Source organism: Glycine max, chromosome 9, assembly GCF_000004515.6.
Source record: "Glycine max cultivar Williams 82 chromosome 9, Glycine_max_v4.0, whole genome shotgun sequence".
Lineage (NCBI taxonomy): Eukaryota > Viridiplantae > Streptophyta > Magnoliopsida > Fabales > Fabaceae > Glycine > Glycine max.
The window spans coordinates 42,650,566-42,669,514 of record NC_038245.2 but is presented as its reverse complement, the minus strand read 5'-3'; the positions used below and the strand labels follow the sequence as shown (position 1 = coordinate 42,669,514).

At 31.8% G+C, this 18,949-nt stretch overlaps 3 protein-coding genes and 1 pseudogene across 4 annotated transcripts; 2 read left to right on the top strand and 2 right to left on the bottom strand.

Annotated features, from left to right (window-relative positions):
* Positions 1–437: 437 nt before the first annotated feature.
* On the bottom strand, positions 438–3,432 carry LOC100780366 (rRNA N6-adenosine-methyltransferase METTL5). 2 transcript variants are annotated; one of them, XM_041005038.1, is made up of 4 exons: positions 3,044–3,432; positions 2,295–2,383; positions 1,378–1,437; positions 438–872 (listed from the first exon to the last, which is right to left on the bottom strand). In XM_041005038.1, the coding sequence occupies exons 2-4, from the start codon at positions 2,358–2,360 to the stop codon at positions 738–740; spliced, it is 261 nt and encodes an 86-aa protein (XP_040860972.1). In that variant the 5' UTR covers positions 2,361–2,383; positions 3,044–3,432; the 3' UTR covers positions 438–737. The 2 variants fall into 2 exon arrangements, with proteins under 2 accessions (XP_040860972.1, XP_006587529.1); XM_006587466.4 differs by lacking the exon at positions 3,044–3,432 and adding an exon at positions 2,750–3,029.
* A 5,930-nt stretch (positions 3,433–9,362) lies between these two features.
* Positions 9,363–11,312, top strand: LOC100779831 (uncharacterized). Its single transcript, XM_006587465.4, has 2 exons — positions 9,363–9,946; positions 10,576–11,312. Exons 1-2 carry the CDS (start codon positions 9,469–9,471, stop codon positions 10,968–10,970), a joined length of 873 nt encoding a protein of 290 aa, XP_006587528.1. The 5' UTR covers positions 9,363–9,468; the 3' UTR covers positions 10,971–11,312.
* A 3,207-nt stretch (positions 11,313–14,519) lies between these two features.
* Positions 14,520–15,349, top strand: LOC106794636 (uncharacterized; annotated as a pseudogene).
* A 53-nt stretch (positions 15,350–15,402) lies between these two features.
* LOC100803754 (auxin-responsive protein IAA27) lies at positions 15,403–18,949 on the bottom strand. The gene is made up of 5 exons (XM_003534164.5): positions 18,097–18,949; positions 17,168–17,391; positions 16,683–16,824; positions 16,224–16,285; positions 15,403–15,768 (listed from the first exon to the last, which is right to left on the bottom strand). Exons 1-5 carry the CDS (start codon positions 18,552–18,554, stop codon positions 15,731–15,733), a joined length of 924 nt encoding a protein of 307 aa, XP_003534212.1. The 5' UTR covers positions 18,555–18,949; the 3' UTR covers positions 15,403–15,730.

Below are 18,949 nucleotides of genomic sequence, written 5' to 3'. Positions count from 1 at the left end.
GCACAACAAAATCTAGAGCATGTCGAGTTTTTTTTTTCTTCTGAAAAATAAATCTCATTTTTTTCTCAAAATAACTTAAAATGCTGATATTTTTTTCTCAATAAATTAAACTGAACAGTTTCACTATTCTCCATTTCATACTGATTGACCTTTAAGATTTTTTTAACAAATTAAGAAAGACAATTACTCCAAGACAATAGTATTTATTGAGAGCTAGTTTTATTAAAATGTTTTTTTTTACCAATTTATTAAAATGTTACTCTCTTAATTTTTATAAATACATCAAGTATTACAAGACAATAGTATTAGAGGTAAAATTGAAATAGAAGTTTTAATATCTCCTTAAAAACTGAAATCGCCAATCAATATGGGAAAAAAAGAATGCTAAAACGATAATCAATATGAAAAGGAGGGAGTATTATATTTTGTCTGAAGGGTTCTCATGGTCAAGAAATTCCCATGCTCCATATGAGGAGCTAGGTAAAAAAGTTTATAACTTTTGTCTTGTTATGATGGCAAGATCTTATGCAACTTCGTGCATTGATAATTAAAACATCACCAGGTTTCATAATCAGACAAACTGTTATAACCAACTTCAAGAAGATGCTCTGTACTACGTATAAAAGCAGAAAGAGCACTGTAACTTGCTCAAATTTATAGATACACACAACTACAGAAGTGACATCACCCAACTTAAAGCGCAAGAGCTTGTTACATAGAGAAGGTTTCTACTCCTTTTAGGTACCAAAAATTTTCTTTTTACTTGCAATCTTATCGTCTATTCCAATACACACTATCCGTTTCTGCATCAAATCAAGTATTTCTGCTTCCTTCTTATGAAATTTGTACATTTTCGGTACATCAAATCGAAGCTGCCAAAGCAAGAATTCAAAATTAGATTTCAACGAGTCAGGTAAATTGCACTATGGTTACTATACAAATAACTGCCATAAGAAAACTGGACAGGTAGAATTGTTAAATGGAATGGAAGAATTTTTAAACCTAGCCTATGAAAGAATTAAAGTTGCGTGGTGTGGGGATGGAGGGCCTGAGTTTAAACTCATGGGCTCATCACATTTTGTTAGAAATAGCATACATACAAACACTTAATTCGATTAATCTGGAAAGTGGTTCACTATCATAGGTGTAGAATATTGAGTTTTACCAGATACCCTACAGAAGTATTTTGAGTAAACTGGAGCTGTTAAAATAACTTATCATTGATAGTTAAAGTAATCTTATCTGTTCGTTACAAGGAAATAAATAGGAATAGGATTTACCTTTTCTTCATGCAAAAATAACGTTGATGCATGCAGAAAAAATTTAACTTTTAATATAAGACTCAAAAACATCAAGTATGAGGTAAACTTCACTCACCTCACATATAACTTCAGCACTGCTAGCATTGAAATCCCTTAATGCTATTCGTTTCACATGCTGCAATCAGATAAAAGTGAAAACATGGTATTGTCACAAATGGGGAGAAAATAGCCACACAAAATTATAGATTACATGTGAATTCATGCTAATGCATCAATGAACATAAAAGAACCAAGCAAGCAATCAGTGAGACAGACATTGGTGGTGGTTTGTATTTTGTAGGAGAATTGAGCTTGCAACTGTGGGGAAAATTTGTGTGAGAAAAACGAGGATAGTTCAAGGAGTACTAAATCATTGAATCATCCAAAGATATGAAGTCTAGGGGTGCAAAAGTACAATAACTGGTCATGCTATACCACGTCTCACTAAAATTTAAATGATTAAAAGAATGGTTATTTTCCAAAATTACTTTATTGCTAAAATTTCATATTAAACCAGCAACCTGAACCACTACTTGTCTTAGTCTAACAACATATAATCGATATTATGCCTAAACTTGAAGTGCAAGCTAGATGCAAAAGAATAACTGGGAGGAAGAATAGAACAAGGTTAATAGAATGATGCCACACTAGTGGAAATCCAAATAGAAAGGTTCAAGGAAATAACATTAATGGCATCCTTGTGGAATGGGAAGCTTAGTAACTAGTGGCCAGATATACCTTCTGTGAAAAAAGAAAAAAAAAAAACTAAGTATGATGCAGGGGATAACAAGTCTAAAACCATTTGATCAGTCTTGCAAATCTCAATTAATCAATCTAATAATTAGAATTTAGAATTTAAAATAAAAACGACTTAGATCTCTTGTTGAAGTCTTATGCAAGGAATAAACAGTTTGAGAAGCAACCTGACAAAAGGTAATATTAGAATTCCCATAAATCATATATTTATAATTAAGTTTTGATGATATTGCTTACCTTCAAAGCAACAGAGAGAAAATCCAAATGTGCACCTTTTTTCCGAGAACCAAATGGAGAATTCATTATAACTGTATCAACAATTGGACCTAGAGACAATACCAAGATAACCATATGAGTTTGTTATAGAAAAATTTTCAGCAACATATAAAATCTAGAGTCAGAATTGATTTTCAGCCAGCTTTCCCCTTAAATCGATGACTTGCTCACTTGATCATTTTGTTTAACAACTACTAGAACAAGTCATCATACATGGAATACTTGTAAATAGCATACAATGTCCATGAGTCATAAATAATGCATAATAAAGAATATGCCTGTTAGTATAAGAATTAAAGACTCAATTCAGAAACACAGTTTAATCTATTAAACTCTCAATTATAGTTTCTCTGGAGACATAATTTGAAGCAACTTGGAGAGTGAAAAAATTGTGTTGGGGAGATAGAGATCAGTACATTTCACCAAGCAACAAGCTTTCATTCAGACTGGTGTTGCTCCAAAATCCCAATAATAATTACAAACATAAAAGTGCCAAGATCTACTTCATCAGAATAATTTGAAGTCCATAAAATTCAACTACAAATACAAATAGTTCCAGGTACAAAACCTCTTGATCAATAGAAAAACTCTAAACTTGGTTGATTGAAAAATAAAGACAGAATTTTATTACTAAGCTTGTGGGCAAATTGACCCAGGGGTTCACTTTTATAAACTTTTTCCGGAACTGGGTATGTTTTGAAAGTAATTACCAAGGGGGTCTGTTTTTCAAAGCTTTCAGTCATTATTGTAAGTGAAACATCATGTGGCAGGCATGGCATTTCGTCATTGGGATTGGCGAAACAGGCATCCATCAGGTCACGGCAGCAGTGAGAGTTTCGCCGGTGATGTTAACGAAATAGGAATGAGAGTTTTGTGGTTAACGTGGCGTGCATGCAATGGCCACAGGAAAAAATATATACTAAAATTAAAAAGGATTTTAAAAAGGAAAGAAAAAATATATACTAAAATTAAAATATTAACATAATAAATGGGAATTGATTTTCCTGAACATAAATGGGTGCCTGCGAAACTATCACCCCTATTTTGCTAATACCACCAACAAAAGGCACTGCTGTCATGATGTGATGGGTGCCTGTTTCACCAACCCCAATAACGAAATGTCATGCCTATTCCCACCGGCGAAATGTCATGTTGTCTCTACCATGTGATGTTTCGCTTATAATAATGACGGAAAGTCTTCAAAAACAAATCCTTGAAAATTACTTTCAAAACAAATCCAATTTTAGAAAAAATTTATAAAAGTGACCTCTGGGGTCAATTTGCCACAAGAGACCAACAAGTACCCTTTTTTTGCATATACTAGGTTGGTCAACTTCCACAAACAAGCATATATATATATATATATATATATATATATATATATATATATATATTAAAAAAGATACCCATTAACAAGCACCCCATGATGGACATGGGATAAGGCAAAAGAATCCAACTTTAATATATTTGATGAATAAAAGAGTGAAACAAGGGAAGATGGTGAATTAAGGGAAAGAGGGAGCACAGTAAAAAGCATTCGAGAAGCGATAACTGTTGGGTACTGTTCAAGCTCCACCAGCATGATGCCACAACCCAGAAACAAGGAAGAAATGATTGTCCAATGTTATAGTAACGATTGACAGAAGAATAAAAAATGTTGAAATTGTGAAACAGAGTGAGAGAAAGGTGAAACCTTTCTGTTCAATTTTATTAAACGGGTGTAATTTTTTTATTTAGGATTGATTCTAAAATTATTATAAAAAATGAAATAGTATTATAAGGTCTGAGTTAAAAAATTTAACATCTATTATAATTTATTATTATTTTTTTTTAACTAAAGTTATAAAATTTTTACAACTTCAATTTAATTTTTTATTTATTTACTACTTCAAATATATATATATATATATATATATATATATATATATTATTTTTAATCTTAGTATTTTGAAGTTATAAGTTTCTTTTTTACAAAAATTTTCATTTATTTTTTTTCTTTTGTTTTGTTTTCAATTTAAAAAAAAACTTAAAAGAAAAAACTTTTAAAAGTAAAAAAAAAAAAAAAAAAAGCTTACAACTTTAAAGAGTAAGATTATAAAAAAATATATGACTTTAAAGTTATAAATAAAAAAAATTTTAAAAAAATAAAATAAAATAATAATACTAAATGTTACCATCTGTAATGAGTCATAACACTTGTTACTGATTATTTCATTTTAAAATCGATCTTGTAACATGTTACTGCTTATGACATTTTAAAATCGACCTCAAAAGGAAAAAAAAAATACACCAAGGTAAAAGTTCCCCTTTCTACCTTTGGTTGAGGGAACTGTTGGAGACCACCGAGGAGACCTTCCAACTGCTTAAGCTTCATGTTTTCCGGCAACTTCCATCCATCGTTTCTACCTTAATTTTGTATCATCCCTTTCGTTTTCTGCTTCTACCATCTCCATTGGGAAGGCCCAGCCCAATCAATCTGCATAAACTTAATTGGGCTTATTCTCTCTTTTTGGTGATTGTTTTTATTCTACCCATCCTTCTCAAGAATGTATTACATGGGATAAAACTTAAGTGTTTTTTTCCACAAACTCAATGTCAATGTGTATATGTAGAAATTCAAGAACTAATCTCTGGAAATTCTGAAATTTATTTAAAAAGGTTAACTACTCTCAATATATGTACTTTGTACTCACGTACTTGAGCTTAAACTGGAAAAACATGAATATCACACATGTTGTAATTTGACCTATTTTCACTCACCCAGACAAAACCTTTATTCTATTTCTTTTTATCAAAAAATTATTATTATTGTAAATAATTAATTTTGGTTATAAAAATATTAAAGTGTTATAGTCTTTTAGGATTTTTTTTATTAGATTACTTCTTCAAATATATAAACTTGTAGTCAGATTCAACTTTATGTCATGATGTATATAAGAGTGATTTAAAGTGGGTTGGGTTAAATTTCAAGAAAAATTGGGGTCCAAATTAATTAAAACCAGGAAAAATATTTCCCTAACTGGGACCAGACATTTCCCCCCCCCCCCCCCCCCCCCGTTTTTTAGCAATTAAATGTTTAATGTTTTCTATCACAAGTTTTACATTGTTAATTAAAAAAACACTCATCCTACATATAAAAAGAATAATTTAATTAGAATGTACTGAGAGTGTAAACATTTTTATATCATACTTTAATCATGAATTACACGTGATAAGATTGTTGAATATATATATTTTTATATATAATTCTAAAAATTATATCTGAAGTGAATTTCAATAGGTTGACAAATATATAATTAATATCAAATTTGCAGATGCTTATATCATAGGATAGTTTCATGTACTTAAGGCCATTTAAATATGGAAGAACCAAGAATCAAACGACAAAAAGCAATGACACGAGAACATGAAGATAGAGAAAAGTGGTTTGGAAAATTTGATATATAGAGAATTAGATGCTATGTAATTAAATTAAGTTGTGGGTGAGTAACGATTAACCTTGCACTCAGTGCAAAGATAATTCTGTAATCCATTCATAATTTAAATAAATTAACATTAGTAGTAAGAGCATTTCTGGTTCTTAAAGTTAAAAACCTGAGTTCATCGTTGGAAGAGAATGAGAAGGATAACACATGTAAAAACCGTTCTTAATCATATAAACTAAAGAAAGAAGTAATTGTAATACGTGAAATGGGATGGATGATAGACTCAATCAATTAAGTTTCATTTCATTCCACCAATAATTCAAAATAATGTCAAACTTTAGGATTTCTTCATTTTACTGTACTTGATAGTATTTTTTTTTTCCTTCAGTCAGCATTTACGTAACTTCCAAAGCCCAAAACATCCCCCACAAAATGAAAAAACTCAACTCTCAGGTGCTTATTATCGGCAAGTTTCCTGTACTTAAGGCCACTTAAATGAATCCAATCAATACTAATGAGTTACAAGGGGAAAAAGAATCAAGAATCATTAAGCCAAATTAAAGCAACGGCACTAGCGAGAGAAAAGTGGTTTGAAAAATATGACGGAGAATTATATGCTACATAATTAAATTATGTGCGGAAGAAAAACGCTTCCCTTGCGGTGAGAGTGCAAAGATTAAGCTGGAATATGTGTATTTATAGTTTTCCCATATGAACATCCCAACCATGCTCTACTGAGAAGACCACCAAACCTAGTTTAGTTACCTATTATTTTGATGCTATCTCGTCGCCAAAGGCAACCAGGACCGTTGACGTACGTATGGGAATGCCAATTGTTGTCGTGGAGTCGAAGAAAAATAGCAGGGACGATGAAGAGGCTAATGCGGCCACTGTGTCGCACTACTTTGTTCATATATAGTAGCACAGTAGTATAAGTAGTTTATATATAGCTGGTTGTATTATATGAAGAACCCCAAGATGTTCTATTTAATAAGGTGTGTATGATTCTACCAAGGACTTTTAAGTTTTATTTCTTGATAATAGTTTTACAAGGTCTTCTTTTTCAACGTTCTCCAAACATCTCACTTGTTGACAAATTAATTAGTCCCCAACAGGTAACCATGCCCATCAAAATTTGCATAATTAACCTTCTCAGAAAAACAGGGGGGCTAGCAATTCTCATACAAGTTGGTGGTATGACACATGCTTCTGAATTTGTACTGATTTCACCATTTTTGTTTCTTTTCCGAGGTATTTACATCTAGTGAGAGAAAAATAAAAAGATAAAAAAATATAAATATTATAAGTGATAATAAAAAAAGAAAGATGTTGGACAGGTGCATGTTTGAATATCATAATTTAAGTGTTTAAATATCATAATTCTATTAAATATTTGAGTTTTGCTGATCAGAGTTATTAGAACATTCATTAAGAAATTTTAAAAAATATTTATTATAAAAATTATAAAAAAATCATCAACAATATAATTTTACATATTTTTTTTCTTGCTTTAGTTTTTCTTAATCAATCCTCTAAAAACACTAATTATCATTTATCAACTTATTTAGCATAAAAGGACAGCAGTTAATTTACCCAAGAAAAAAAAAAAAGAAAAGAGCCAGACCTTTCTCTCAGCACCTCCTCAGTCTTCATATGTCCTTCATCATCAGGCCACACCACGTAGTCACATACATAGACTCTCTGCACCAAATTGGTCCTTTGATTTAATTTGTTAAATGGTAAATTTATCTTTAGAAATTTAATTAATCTAATTAATATGAAGGATGAGAATCATAACTGCGTACATTCTGCAGTTCATTTTGAAGGGGGTCCTATTCCTAATAATGGTAAGGTTAGTGAATCGTTGCTTTTTATTGCATCTACTAACATGTGGTTTTTCTGCCTCTCTCTCTTGCACAAACACACACGTCAATGGTCACTCATGTTCTGATCTGTTTTCTTGAATTGACAACCAAAGCTGGGTTCAAGCTTACCAAAAAAAGAAAAAAGAAGAAAAAAAAGTAAGGGTTTCAAGGTCACAGAAAATTAGATGAAGGAGCATAAACTTAAATAATGAACAATAAAAATCAAAATCAAAATGCATATGAATAAAAACACACAGAACTGCTTCACACCCCACCACTACCCCCATATTTATCAGTCAACATTCACTGAAACCAACATCGGTCTCTTTCATTTTCATCTGGACTAAAGCCACACCTAGAAATTCCACAACTGCATATGCATATTTATCCACTATATACAACTTAACCATTTTAATTATTTATTTTTAATCAAAGACAACTTCATGTATTATGTAATATATTCTTTTTATTTTAATGTCGCCTTTAACTTTTTTTTAAGAATTTTAATTTCATTTAGTGTGTAAATTAGTTTATTACACTATTATATACTTATTTAAATTCTTTTCTTAAAACAAGGTTTCTTGATTTTTACTTTTACGCTTTATTATTCTTATATTTATTTTTTATTTTTTAGAATCCTGCATTTTTTTTAAAAAATAAATCCTATATCCATAAAAAAAGTATATATAAATATAACAAATGAAATCCCACAAAAATGCAAAAATTATAGTATATTTAAAAAAAATCATTGTATATACTTACTCGTTTACAGTATACATGTATATAATTAAAATGTGACATTAACATATAAAACTATAATATAGTTTATTTTATAAGCAAAAATATATAATATAGTTAAGAATTATTTTTTAAAATAGCTATATAAAGTACACGTGATTCACTAATAAATAAAACAAATTATGTTTACCTTGTCAATTATAGTTGTGTATATTCTACTACGAACGTACAGAATTATTGTTTTATAATACGAGAGAAAAATCTTTAATTTGTTTGTGTTCATCATGTTTTGCATGATTATTTTTGTTCTTTTTTTTTTTGTTTCTAGCTATTTCTTCATGTTTTCTGCACAAAAATTTAAGTCATTTAAGAAAATGGTTTTGAAACTCTATCCCAAGTTTTTATGTTACTCCGTATATTTAAAAGAAAACAAACACCCCCCACGCTAGATATAAAAGCTAGAATCGAACAAGTGGAAATGAATCAAGAATCAAACAATTGCTGAAGAATAATAAGTCAATCGTTAAAAGGTAATGGCACAATATAGAGAAAAATAGTTTGGGAAATATAATAGAGAATTAATTAGATGCTACGTACGTACGTGTAGTCGATTAGAGTACAAAGATTATTCTGTAATCCGTATATTTATAATTTTCATATGTGAAAGTTCCAACTATGCAATAACGTACGAGAGAAGACCTAGTTTAATTTAGTTATCCATTTGTTCAGTATCTGTACATGCACTGCATTCCTCTTGTTGCGTACCCTTCCTCATAATACGTACTTTCATGTCTCAACTCTCAACTGATCCATTTCACTTTTACATATATTTACAATTTTCATATATTATAGAATATATATATAGCAAGTGGAAGGACCGATGGAACAAAAAGAAAAGAGAGCAAGGGAAGGATCAAGTTAAAGAATAAAAAGAAAAAAGTGCGATAGAGAATAAGAATGTAATTGAATTAATTAGTCTGCGGAAGAATAACGCTACCCTTGCGGATATGGTGAAAAGATTCTATAGTCTGATAATAAATTGCCCCTTAAATAAGTGTTGTTGTTCTTGAGTGTCATGATATCCCACACCAATTTGTTCTCTTGCATATGGGAAACATTATAAGCATCAGTCTTCTGAGTAATGCTTGGATAGATGAGGATGTTAAGCTAGGAAGTCATGTTTCCCTTGCCTTTTCGGGAAGACTGCAGGAGGAAAAGGGAAACAACCACGTGTGGACTATGTCATACAAAGTAGGCATTACAGATTGTGAAATGCAACTATGGAGACGTATGGAGAATGGTGACATCAAGGCTTTGCTCTTGTTACTCCACAGCGAATCAACCTGCTATAAACTCGATCCAAATAATCATGTTTCGGTCCTTGATTTTCGTTTGGACGTAACCACTGTAGATGGAAAAGATGATCTGTTGTTTGTCGACAGCAAAGCAACTTACCGTAACAACAAATTATGCTTCCAACTAACTAAGTCCATTTATGGAGACGGCAGCGTCACGCAAACCAGTGTTTTCTTGTATGGGATGGGACACAAAGCTGGCCTTGTTGTTCTCCAAAGGCACTATAATGGTACTCTCCCAATTTTAACATTAATTTACTATTCTTTATTCACTGAAAATTCAACAATAATCAAAACGCCTAGCATGTATAACATGTCTCAATATTAAATATTTGAATTCCTAATTGTTTCCAGATTTAAGTATTTTTTTATATAATGTTTATTGGAATGTGTTAATCTAGTATTCTTATTATTTTTTAATGAATTAAGATTTATACATTTTTTTATTTAAGTTCATATTATTTTATTTAATAATCACATATTCACTTAATTTAATATCATAAAATAAAATTCATTAATTATAAATAATTAATATAAATATTTTATGATATTAACACATATTTTTTTATTTATAAGATTTAAATTTAAAATAATATTTTTTTATAAAACCCAATCTATAATATTTCTTGTATTAATTATCTTTAGATTAAAAATATCTCTAATTTAAAGAAGAAGAAATATATTAACAAACAATTAAAAAAGAAAAACATATTAATTAGAGAGATAATTTTAAAAAATATAAATTTATTATTGTGAACTAAACTAATTTTTTTAATGTTGATGAATTATGAGATTGAATCTTATATATATACATAAAAGAGGAGAGAGTATTAATTGTTGAAAGATAATATTCCAACAGGTAGCGCTCAGGATGAAAATCCTTGCGCCGTAACTCTGACGCACTATCATGCTACTAGTCCCGGAATCAATGATTACTCTAAATCTAAAGCAGATTTTGGGCTCTCTGTGATAGCAAGGATTGTACCATCGAAAGGGAATGTGGTTATAGATGTGGAGGGCCCCAAGCAACACCCTTCTTCTGCCTTGTTTTACTTGTTTGATCAAGTCAGAAGCACTGGGGTTTGGAATCCTAGCATGTGCCCTCATTGTGCTGCTCAAGATCCCAGACCGCGTAGTAGAGATAGTGTTGTTCCCGTGGCACGCCCTCATGCAAGATTGTTCGCCAATGAGGGAAGGTTCGCGGGGACCGGTAATGGTGGTAAGATTAGATGTCGTAATTTTAATGTTTATTAAGGAAACATCCGAGGCCTTTAGCTGAGGCTGAATTGCCAATAAGAAGTTTATAATTAAGATAGCAGCATATATATGTACTGCATGCATGCAGTGACAGTCTTTGAGGAAGAAAATCAATTTAGGTGCTATGACATGAGCAACCCCAGATGTCCAACTTGTGTTTGTATCTTAATTATTATTAGTGTGTTTTGGATTTTCTTTCCAACACTTCAAACATCCGTTCATTTCAATCCATACAGAAAGAAGTTTTTCCGTTTGGATCATTGGAATGTGTGTGGATAAGCTTTTCCATTTATGTACATTGGAACAAGTACAAACAGTTTTTCAAACACATCCTATATGTTTGTAAGGAAAAACACACACACACACACACACACATATATATATATATATATATATATATATATATATATATATATATATATATATATATATATATATAAATTTTCTTATCTCAATAATAAGATTACAAGAGAGGAAATGCTATGTTGTTCAGCGCCTCAATATAGAAAAAATAATCCATTTAGAGATAATGACACTCTTTTCTCTTTCATGTTATTTTTCTCTTATAAACATCCTCACTAGCTACTTTTTTTTACGTAATTTTTTTTCTAATGTGTAGTATTAAAACTTTGATTGCGGGCATTGTTTTGCAGTTTTTCACTTTCAATTATCGAAATAATATGGGGAGAGGTTGATTATTCTACTTCAAAATCAATAATCAAGTGAATTTTATTTGTATACGTATTTAAAATATATTTGTCCATGTATGGTACCCACCCAAATTCACATATTAACAAATAAATGTCCTTTTTTTTTCTTTCTGATTAAAATTTTGAATAATGTGTCATTTTATTGATGGTTGTGTCCAATAATGATGCATTGAATATATGCCAAAGCTTCACTTTCATGTTGAAAGAGATTAATAAAACTTATTATTTTATAAGTTTAACTGCTTTCGTAAGATGTAATATTAAAATTGTATACTATAATACCATAATTAGTGAATTTCATAATTAAAATTAGATTTACATTTACCAACATTTTATATAATGTATTCCATAGTATTTATCTGTGAATTATATTTGTTCCACAAAATAAAAATAAATGTAAAAATTTCATTTTCCATACTTTGACACTAAGATCCTATTTCATAAATAAGATAAAATATAAAACTTTGAATACATGAATATTAAAATATGATTTTGTAATAAAAAAATATTAATATGACTTTTAAATTACAATAAGTTTTTTTTTTCAATTTTTAACATTTTTTTGGAATTGAAGTTATCACGTTTATTTAATTAAGCTCATATGGTTATTTAGAGAAATAAGTCTTTAATTTTTATTGTAAGAAATTGCGATTTCATTATAACCTCTCCATCACTTCAAAATTAAGATCATGAAATGGTATTATTACAAAACCCATGAACTATTTTTTATTTCTACGGATATAAAAATATCTTAAAAAGTTATTATCATGAGAAGTTTTTAGTTATAATTGTTGATTAAGAGAAGCATCTCCATTACTTGACTTATAAAAGAAAATGAACAAAACATGCCTAAATTCATTATTCATTAACTATTACGTTATAAGTTTTTCTCTATCAGTGATGTGTGGTGTTGAATGAACTAATTACTGTTGCCATTCATTGCAGGAGGAAAGAGCGTAGCTTGGGCTTACTTCAACGACTTGGAATTATGACATCTAAAAAATTATTATGTTTCAGAATTATTATATCTCGAATATTTATGTCTCAGAAACCTATATCGAAACACTTTTTTTTATACATATACTGAAACACTTTTAAACTAATTAAATATCTTTACTTTTCAATTCACTTAATTTTTCACCTATTTCTATTTATTCTATTAATTTATTTCCATACATTTTATTTTTCTCTTCTCTACCAATTTTCTTCTTTGAAAACCAATAGTGTTGGTTCTCATTTTTGTGTTGCTAGTATTGAAACCGATCTTTCTCATATATTTATGACTTCTTGCTCAGAACTATATCGATCTATTGTGTTAGGTAGACTATGATGATGTTATATATGTGTTTATTTTATTTAGATAGACATCTATGTTTTTTTTCAAAGCAATAAATATATATGTGTGTGTGTGTGTTAGGTAGACTATGATGATGTATATATGTGTTTATTTTATTTAGATAGACATCTATGTCACAAGGTCTTCCAATCATTCTGTTACGTACAATCATACAAACTAGGTGTCTTGCAAAAATGATACCTATATGGCATTCCCATGCCTCCATATTGCCCATAGTACCGAAGCTAGCCCAAACAGCCCTCCATACTATGATGGCATTCTCCCCTTGTATAGAACCCAATTAAGTGTTGCCAAAAATGGGTCTTGACATCGTGTCCATATCTCATAAGAGAACCGACATCCAAAAAGTAGATGCTCAGTGGATATTCTATCTCTGATTCACAGAACACACAGTTCACACTTACCCCGGCTGGAAGAATATTTCTTTTGTGTAGGTTCTCCTTGCTTTGAATTCTGTTATGAGTTATTTTCCATATGAACCTCTTGACCCTTGATGGAATTTGCAGTTTCCATATATGCTGGAAAAACCTTTCGCCTTCCAAGTTTCCATGTATGTGCAAAACATTATATATATACTTCTTTGACCACATAGGATTTCCCTCCACCACTTGGCCACACCCACTTATCACTATATTCCTTTCTTGGCCTTATGTCCCCTAACTCATTCCATAGTTGTTGTACCACCTCATGCTCCCAAACAAACCAAGGTCTTCTCCGCACTAATTAACTCCCACCTCCAAGCATTCCCCTCCCACTTACCAACCTCTGCAATATTGAACCCTTCTTGTTTCGAGTTTAGCTATAATCTATTGAATTTGGATCATAGGTCCACCTCCCCCGACCACTTGTCATGCCAAAAGCTCACCTCCTCCCCCAATATGCCTTTTGAATTTAAAAGGTCACACCACCGTTGAGAATCCTTTCTAGTGATATTAAATAACTCCCACAAGTCTATCCAAACTTCCTATCCCATATTTTTCTATAACAACACTCCTCCACAAACAATCTTTCTCACAACCATTTCCCCCCTAACGTTCTATTGAACAATTCCAAGTTTTTTTTATAGACACCTATGTACATATTATGTAATGACTTTGATTTACTTTGTTCTTAAATTAATTATTAAAAATCTTACTTTGTTATATATATATATATATATATATATGAGAAAGAGGGAGTATATGTTTATGATTTATTTCCATGTTTATATACATAGACAAGGGTAATAGTCATGGCCGTGTTCAAAAAATGGATAGTGTTCTTCCCATTTTCAACTGGGACAATCAGCTTTCATTGATATTAAAGAAGGGGAGAAAAAGAGGGCACAAAATGGAAAAGAGAGCCAGACGTGGGAAGCCTCATACAACGTAGAAGGATTAACTGGCGCAATCTTCATGACAAAAACAACCGGAAGAAATTCAAGAGAGGAATTATTAGAGATCAGCATCGAAGACAATCTAAATCGAGAAAAAACCAATGATGATGTTGTACGAATATACTCAATATTTGAGCAATAGGATGCAAAATGGCGTAGTTCAAGGCGTTCGCTTTTCCCATAGATCATCCAAAACACTCAGAAGCAGAGTGTGTTCGGTTGCTTCGTCAACGAATACACCATGCACGACATATACCAATGATTCATTCGGGGTCGTGGTGGCAACAAGCCTTATCCCGTATGGGTCCGGAACTAGGAAGGGTCTTTTAGTTGAGGAGTTGAAGAAGAAAAGAAATGAAAAGGCTTGCATATTGACCCTGGCGCATCATTATGCTAACAGTAACAACGTAGAAAATTACCTGCCAAGTAGAATAGATATTGGTCTTTCAATGGTGGCAAAGATTCGAGTATCAGATAATGGCCATTTGGATTTCACCGTAGATGGCCCCTGTCCAACACCCTTCTTCGACATTATTTTACATGTTTGAAGAAGTCGAAAGAACCGGGATCTGGAAGCCTACAGCATGTCCACATTGTGAAAATATTCAAAGGAATGAAGACAGTGACAGCCTTCATGCTGCACCAGTTCATGTTAGTAATGAGCAAAGCGCAAAAAATAATGGACAGTTCCTTGGGGATGGTAACGGTAGTAACTATATGACAGAAATATTATATTTTTTATAAAGAAGTTCTTTACGACTTGATGTATCAAGTTACACTGATTATGCCAGCTCTAAGTTCTTTACAGAATTTACTTTTCTAGAATTTTATCTGTAAGGATTTTCATTCTAGTCGTCGATCTGCTCGTTTTCACTTGCACTAATGGACTTTATTATGGTCTGTGATGTTGCATGTCCTAGAAAGTGGTACAAATATATTTTTTCACTTTCTCTAATTTATTATTTAGACATTTTTAATATTCTCTAATTAACCATCTCAAACTAATCTATATATGAGACTTAAGTTACAAAATTTACATAGTAACGACGTAGCTTCAGTCTTATGAAGTCCACAGTGACAGTGATTGAAGAGAAGTGAGGGGAAACAAGCCTAAGAAACCTTAAATGTCTACAACAAACATATCTTGCCTACTAAAAAGTCTAGGATACTTGGATCCCATATGTAGGATTATATCATACATATTCAAGCAAGAAAAGCCCCAGCTTGTGCCCTGCACTTGCCTCTGGACTCTTGTATGATGTACGTGTTTAAAGGTAATAATAATAATTCATCTTTCTGTATCAACACCATCTTGCTAGTTGCGACTTTTGCATTTTTCCATGGCTCTTGGTGCTGCAGGAATCAGACGTAGCTAGTAAGTACACTAATAAATTTGTGTCTAACGATTTCTTTATATTGTAAAAGAGAATTCCAAAATGAGAACTCTCATTAATATTGGACAATTAAAACCTTCATGAGACATCATTTTAAGAAAATATAGTAAGATTAAATATATAATTGAATGGAGTTCAAGAAAGTATACTCGTATTGGAAGAAAGATTTGCTGCTAGAATCCATGAATTCCATAAATAGTTTAACTATATTTTACAGCTTCACCCACTTAGTGTTGTAGCTATCATCGTGTAGTGTTAGTCAAGTAATTCAGAGCAGGACAACTAGTTGATTGCAATTGAGTTAAATCAAGCTAGGATTGTCTTGCTAATTGACTAGTATATGGTGACTGATGAGGTTTTCAATGCAACGACAAGATATAAAAGAAAACACATTGTTGAATGTGTCGGCCTCACCTAGTCCAATTGCTTCAGAACTCTTCATTATCCTCAACCTCTTGCAAGAGTCGGTGAACATCCTAAAACAAGAACAATAACATCATTTCAGAATTAATTACTCATCAAATTGTCCTCTGTTGTCGTTGATTCTGATATTTTTCATAAAATAAAATGCATTTGTGAAAATCATAGTTTAAACTCATTGACAGCAGGAATAATACTTTTTAATAATTACAAAACTCCAAAAATGGAAATCAAATCAGAAAGGATAAAACTTAAATATAGTTACGTTCGTACTTTTTGATATTGTTTCCCAATCAGAATTAAAGTTTTACTTCAGCTATCTATTTTAACGTTTAATATTAACTTTTATTACTCGGATTCTCGAAGTGAAACTTCAATTCTGAATAGAGAACAAGAAAAGTACTTAAGGAATGGTATTTAAATGCACAGCAATATGATATTATGTGCACTCACTCCCATGGAACATCACCAACAAGCATCCAATCACCATCCTTGTCTTCATAGGTGAGCACATATTCTGAACCATGGAGGAGATCCATCAATCTATTTTCAGTCAACTTATCTCGACCACAAACTCCATGGGAACCACATTGACCTGTAATTGTCATTGGTGAAAACATAATCAGAATCTGTACCATAAGTAACATTTTATTGATAAAGAATTAGTTGACCTATTCATAGCACTCCTGTAAAAATTCCCCAGCTCATGGAACCAACCAGCCTGAGCCTGTGACATTGGAAGACTTAGGATCCTGATTTAATCATCCAAATAGATTTAAAAGGGTGCCAGTTCTGATCAGGATTAATTCTTTATATTTCTCTCATCAAAATCAAATGAAGAGAATAATTGGTATATAACCAATTGACAAGCTATGCACAATTGTACAAGAGGGTAACAACTTGATTAAAATTTGCTAGTAAAGAAAACCAAAACTTACTGATTGTAAAACAACTAAACATCTTTTCCAGTGCTGAAGACAGTTCCATGTAAGTGCCAAAGTTTTTGAGGTCAACTTTCCTCAAGTATGGAGCACCATCCATGCTGACCTTCACATAAAGGCATACCGACTTGGCTTCTGCATTATCATCATTCTTTTGTGGCTGAGTGGCCATTGAGTTCTTTCTGAAAGAACGGATTGGTGGCCATCCCACAACTTGTTCCCTGATTCACAAAACACAAAATTACACTATATTAAAGGGAGTGTACAAGGAGCTTCAATTGAGATAACCATCTGTGCAGAGGTCAGTCATCATAACTTCAAAACAACAGCAAACAATTGATAATTAAGAACACAAAAGAAGGCAGAAAGAGGGAAAAAAAGTTTCACCATGAAAATTGATCTTTTAGTTATTTAGGACACTGAATAATCCGAGGAGTTCAATCTAACATATACATAAAAGCAAACAATTTGATAACAAAGATGAAAAAGAAAATTTACAGAACAACCAAATCAACCGTTGGATGATGATTACCATAGAAGGAACATCCCCTAAATTACATAGAAAAGAGTTATCAGCTTCTCCAACACTAGAGGCTAACATAGTAACATGAGAAGATAATTATCAACAAGAATTAATCAACTCAAAACCTCATCTTGATAGATTTTATTCTCCCGTCTTTTCAATTTAAATTTCAATCAAATATTTAGAAAATAAAATAAAATTCGTTCCTCTATTTCAATTATCCGATTTTCTTCTTGCTTCCAACATTTTATCTATATTTATACACACACACACAAGTGAAAAAGCTATAAACAGGACATGACATCAACAACAAAAAAAAGTGGAGAAATATTTTGACAAAGAAAACATATTATACACATATAATATGTGATGATGATGAGGCTAAAGGAGAAGATGGTGCTACTTTGCAGCAGGAGCAGATATCTGAGGCTTCTTCTCATTCAACGGCTTTGGAGATTGAGGAACTTTATCTTTTACAACACAAGTTTGTTGGTTGGTACACTCAGCCTTGGCAGCACTAACACTAACACCAACACCCCTTGGAGAGAAGAAGCCACCATCTTTCCCCAAACCCACCTCAGATCCACTATTCCCAGAAAGAAGCCACTTCCCAGAACCCCCATCAATGGTGTCTGAGAAACCCCTCTTGGCCCCTGACACCAAACACTTCACCATGCCTAAAGGGTGCACATTCTTGTCCTCCACACCCTCTTCTCTCTCTGGTGACTCAGAACCTGGCAAACCAAGCCTCAGCTCAGTAGCCTTGAGGTTCAAGCCACCACCAGTCCTCTCAGAACAACCTTCCATTGCAGGAACCTCTGATAAGCCTACATAGCCTTCTTGCTCCAATGACACAGACATCAAACTTCAGCTCACACTACTACCACACAGTATCACTTCTTTTCAAAAAAGTGGAAAACAAGAGAGAGATAAGGAAACAGAAACTAAGGTTGAGAATTAGAGTTTATACAATAAAAATAAAAATATGAAGCTTTGATGAAGAGAAGCTTCTCTGAACTGAATTTTTATGTGTTCAGTTTGTTTCTATGATATTATTATAAAACTCTATGCATTCTGTTAAACTGGTAGCAATGGAATTGTGTGTGGTGTAACAAAAAAAGAAAAAGGAAGAAATGGGAATATTGAACTGGGAATGAGAGATTGTGATTGCATTACTGTGCAAAAGAGAATATGGAACTGTTTTTGGATGTTTGCTTTATTCTTCAAATTAATTAATTTTTGTATGGAAAAAGAAA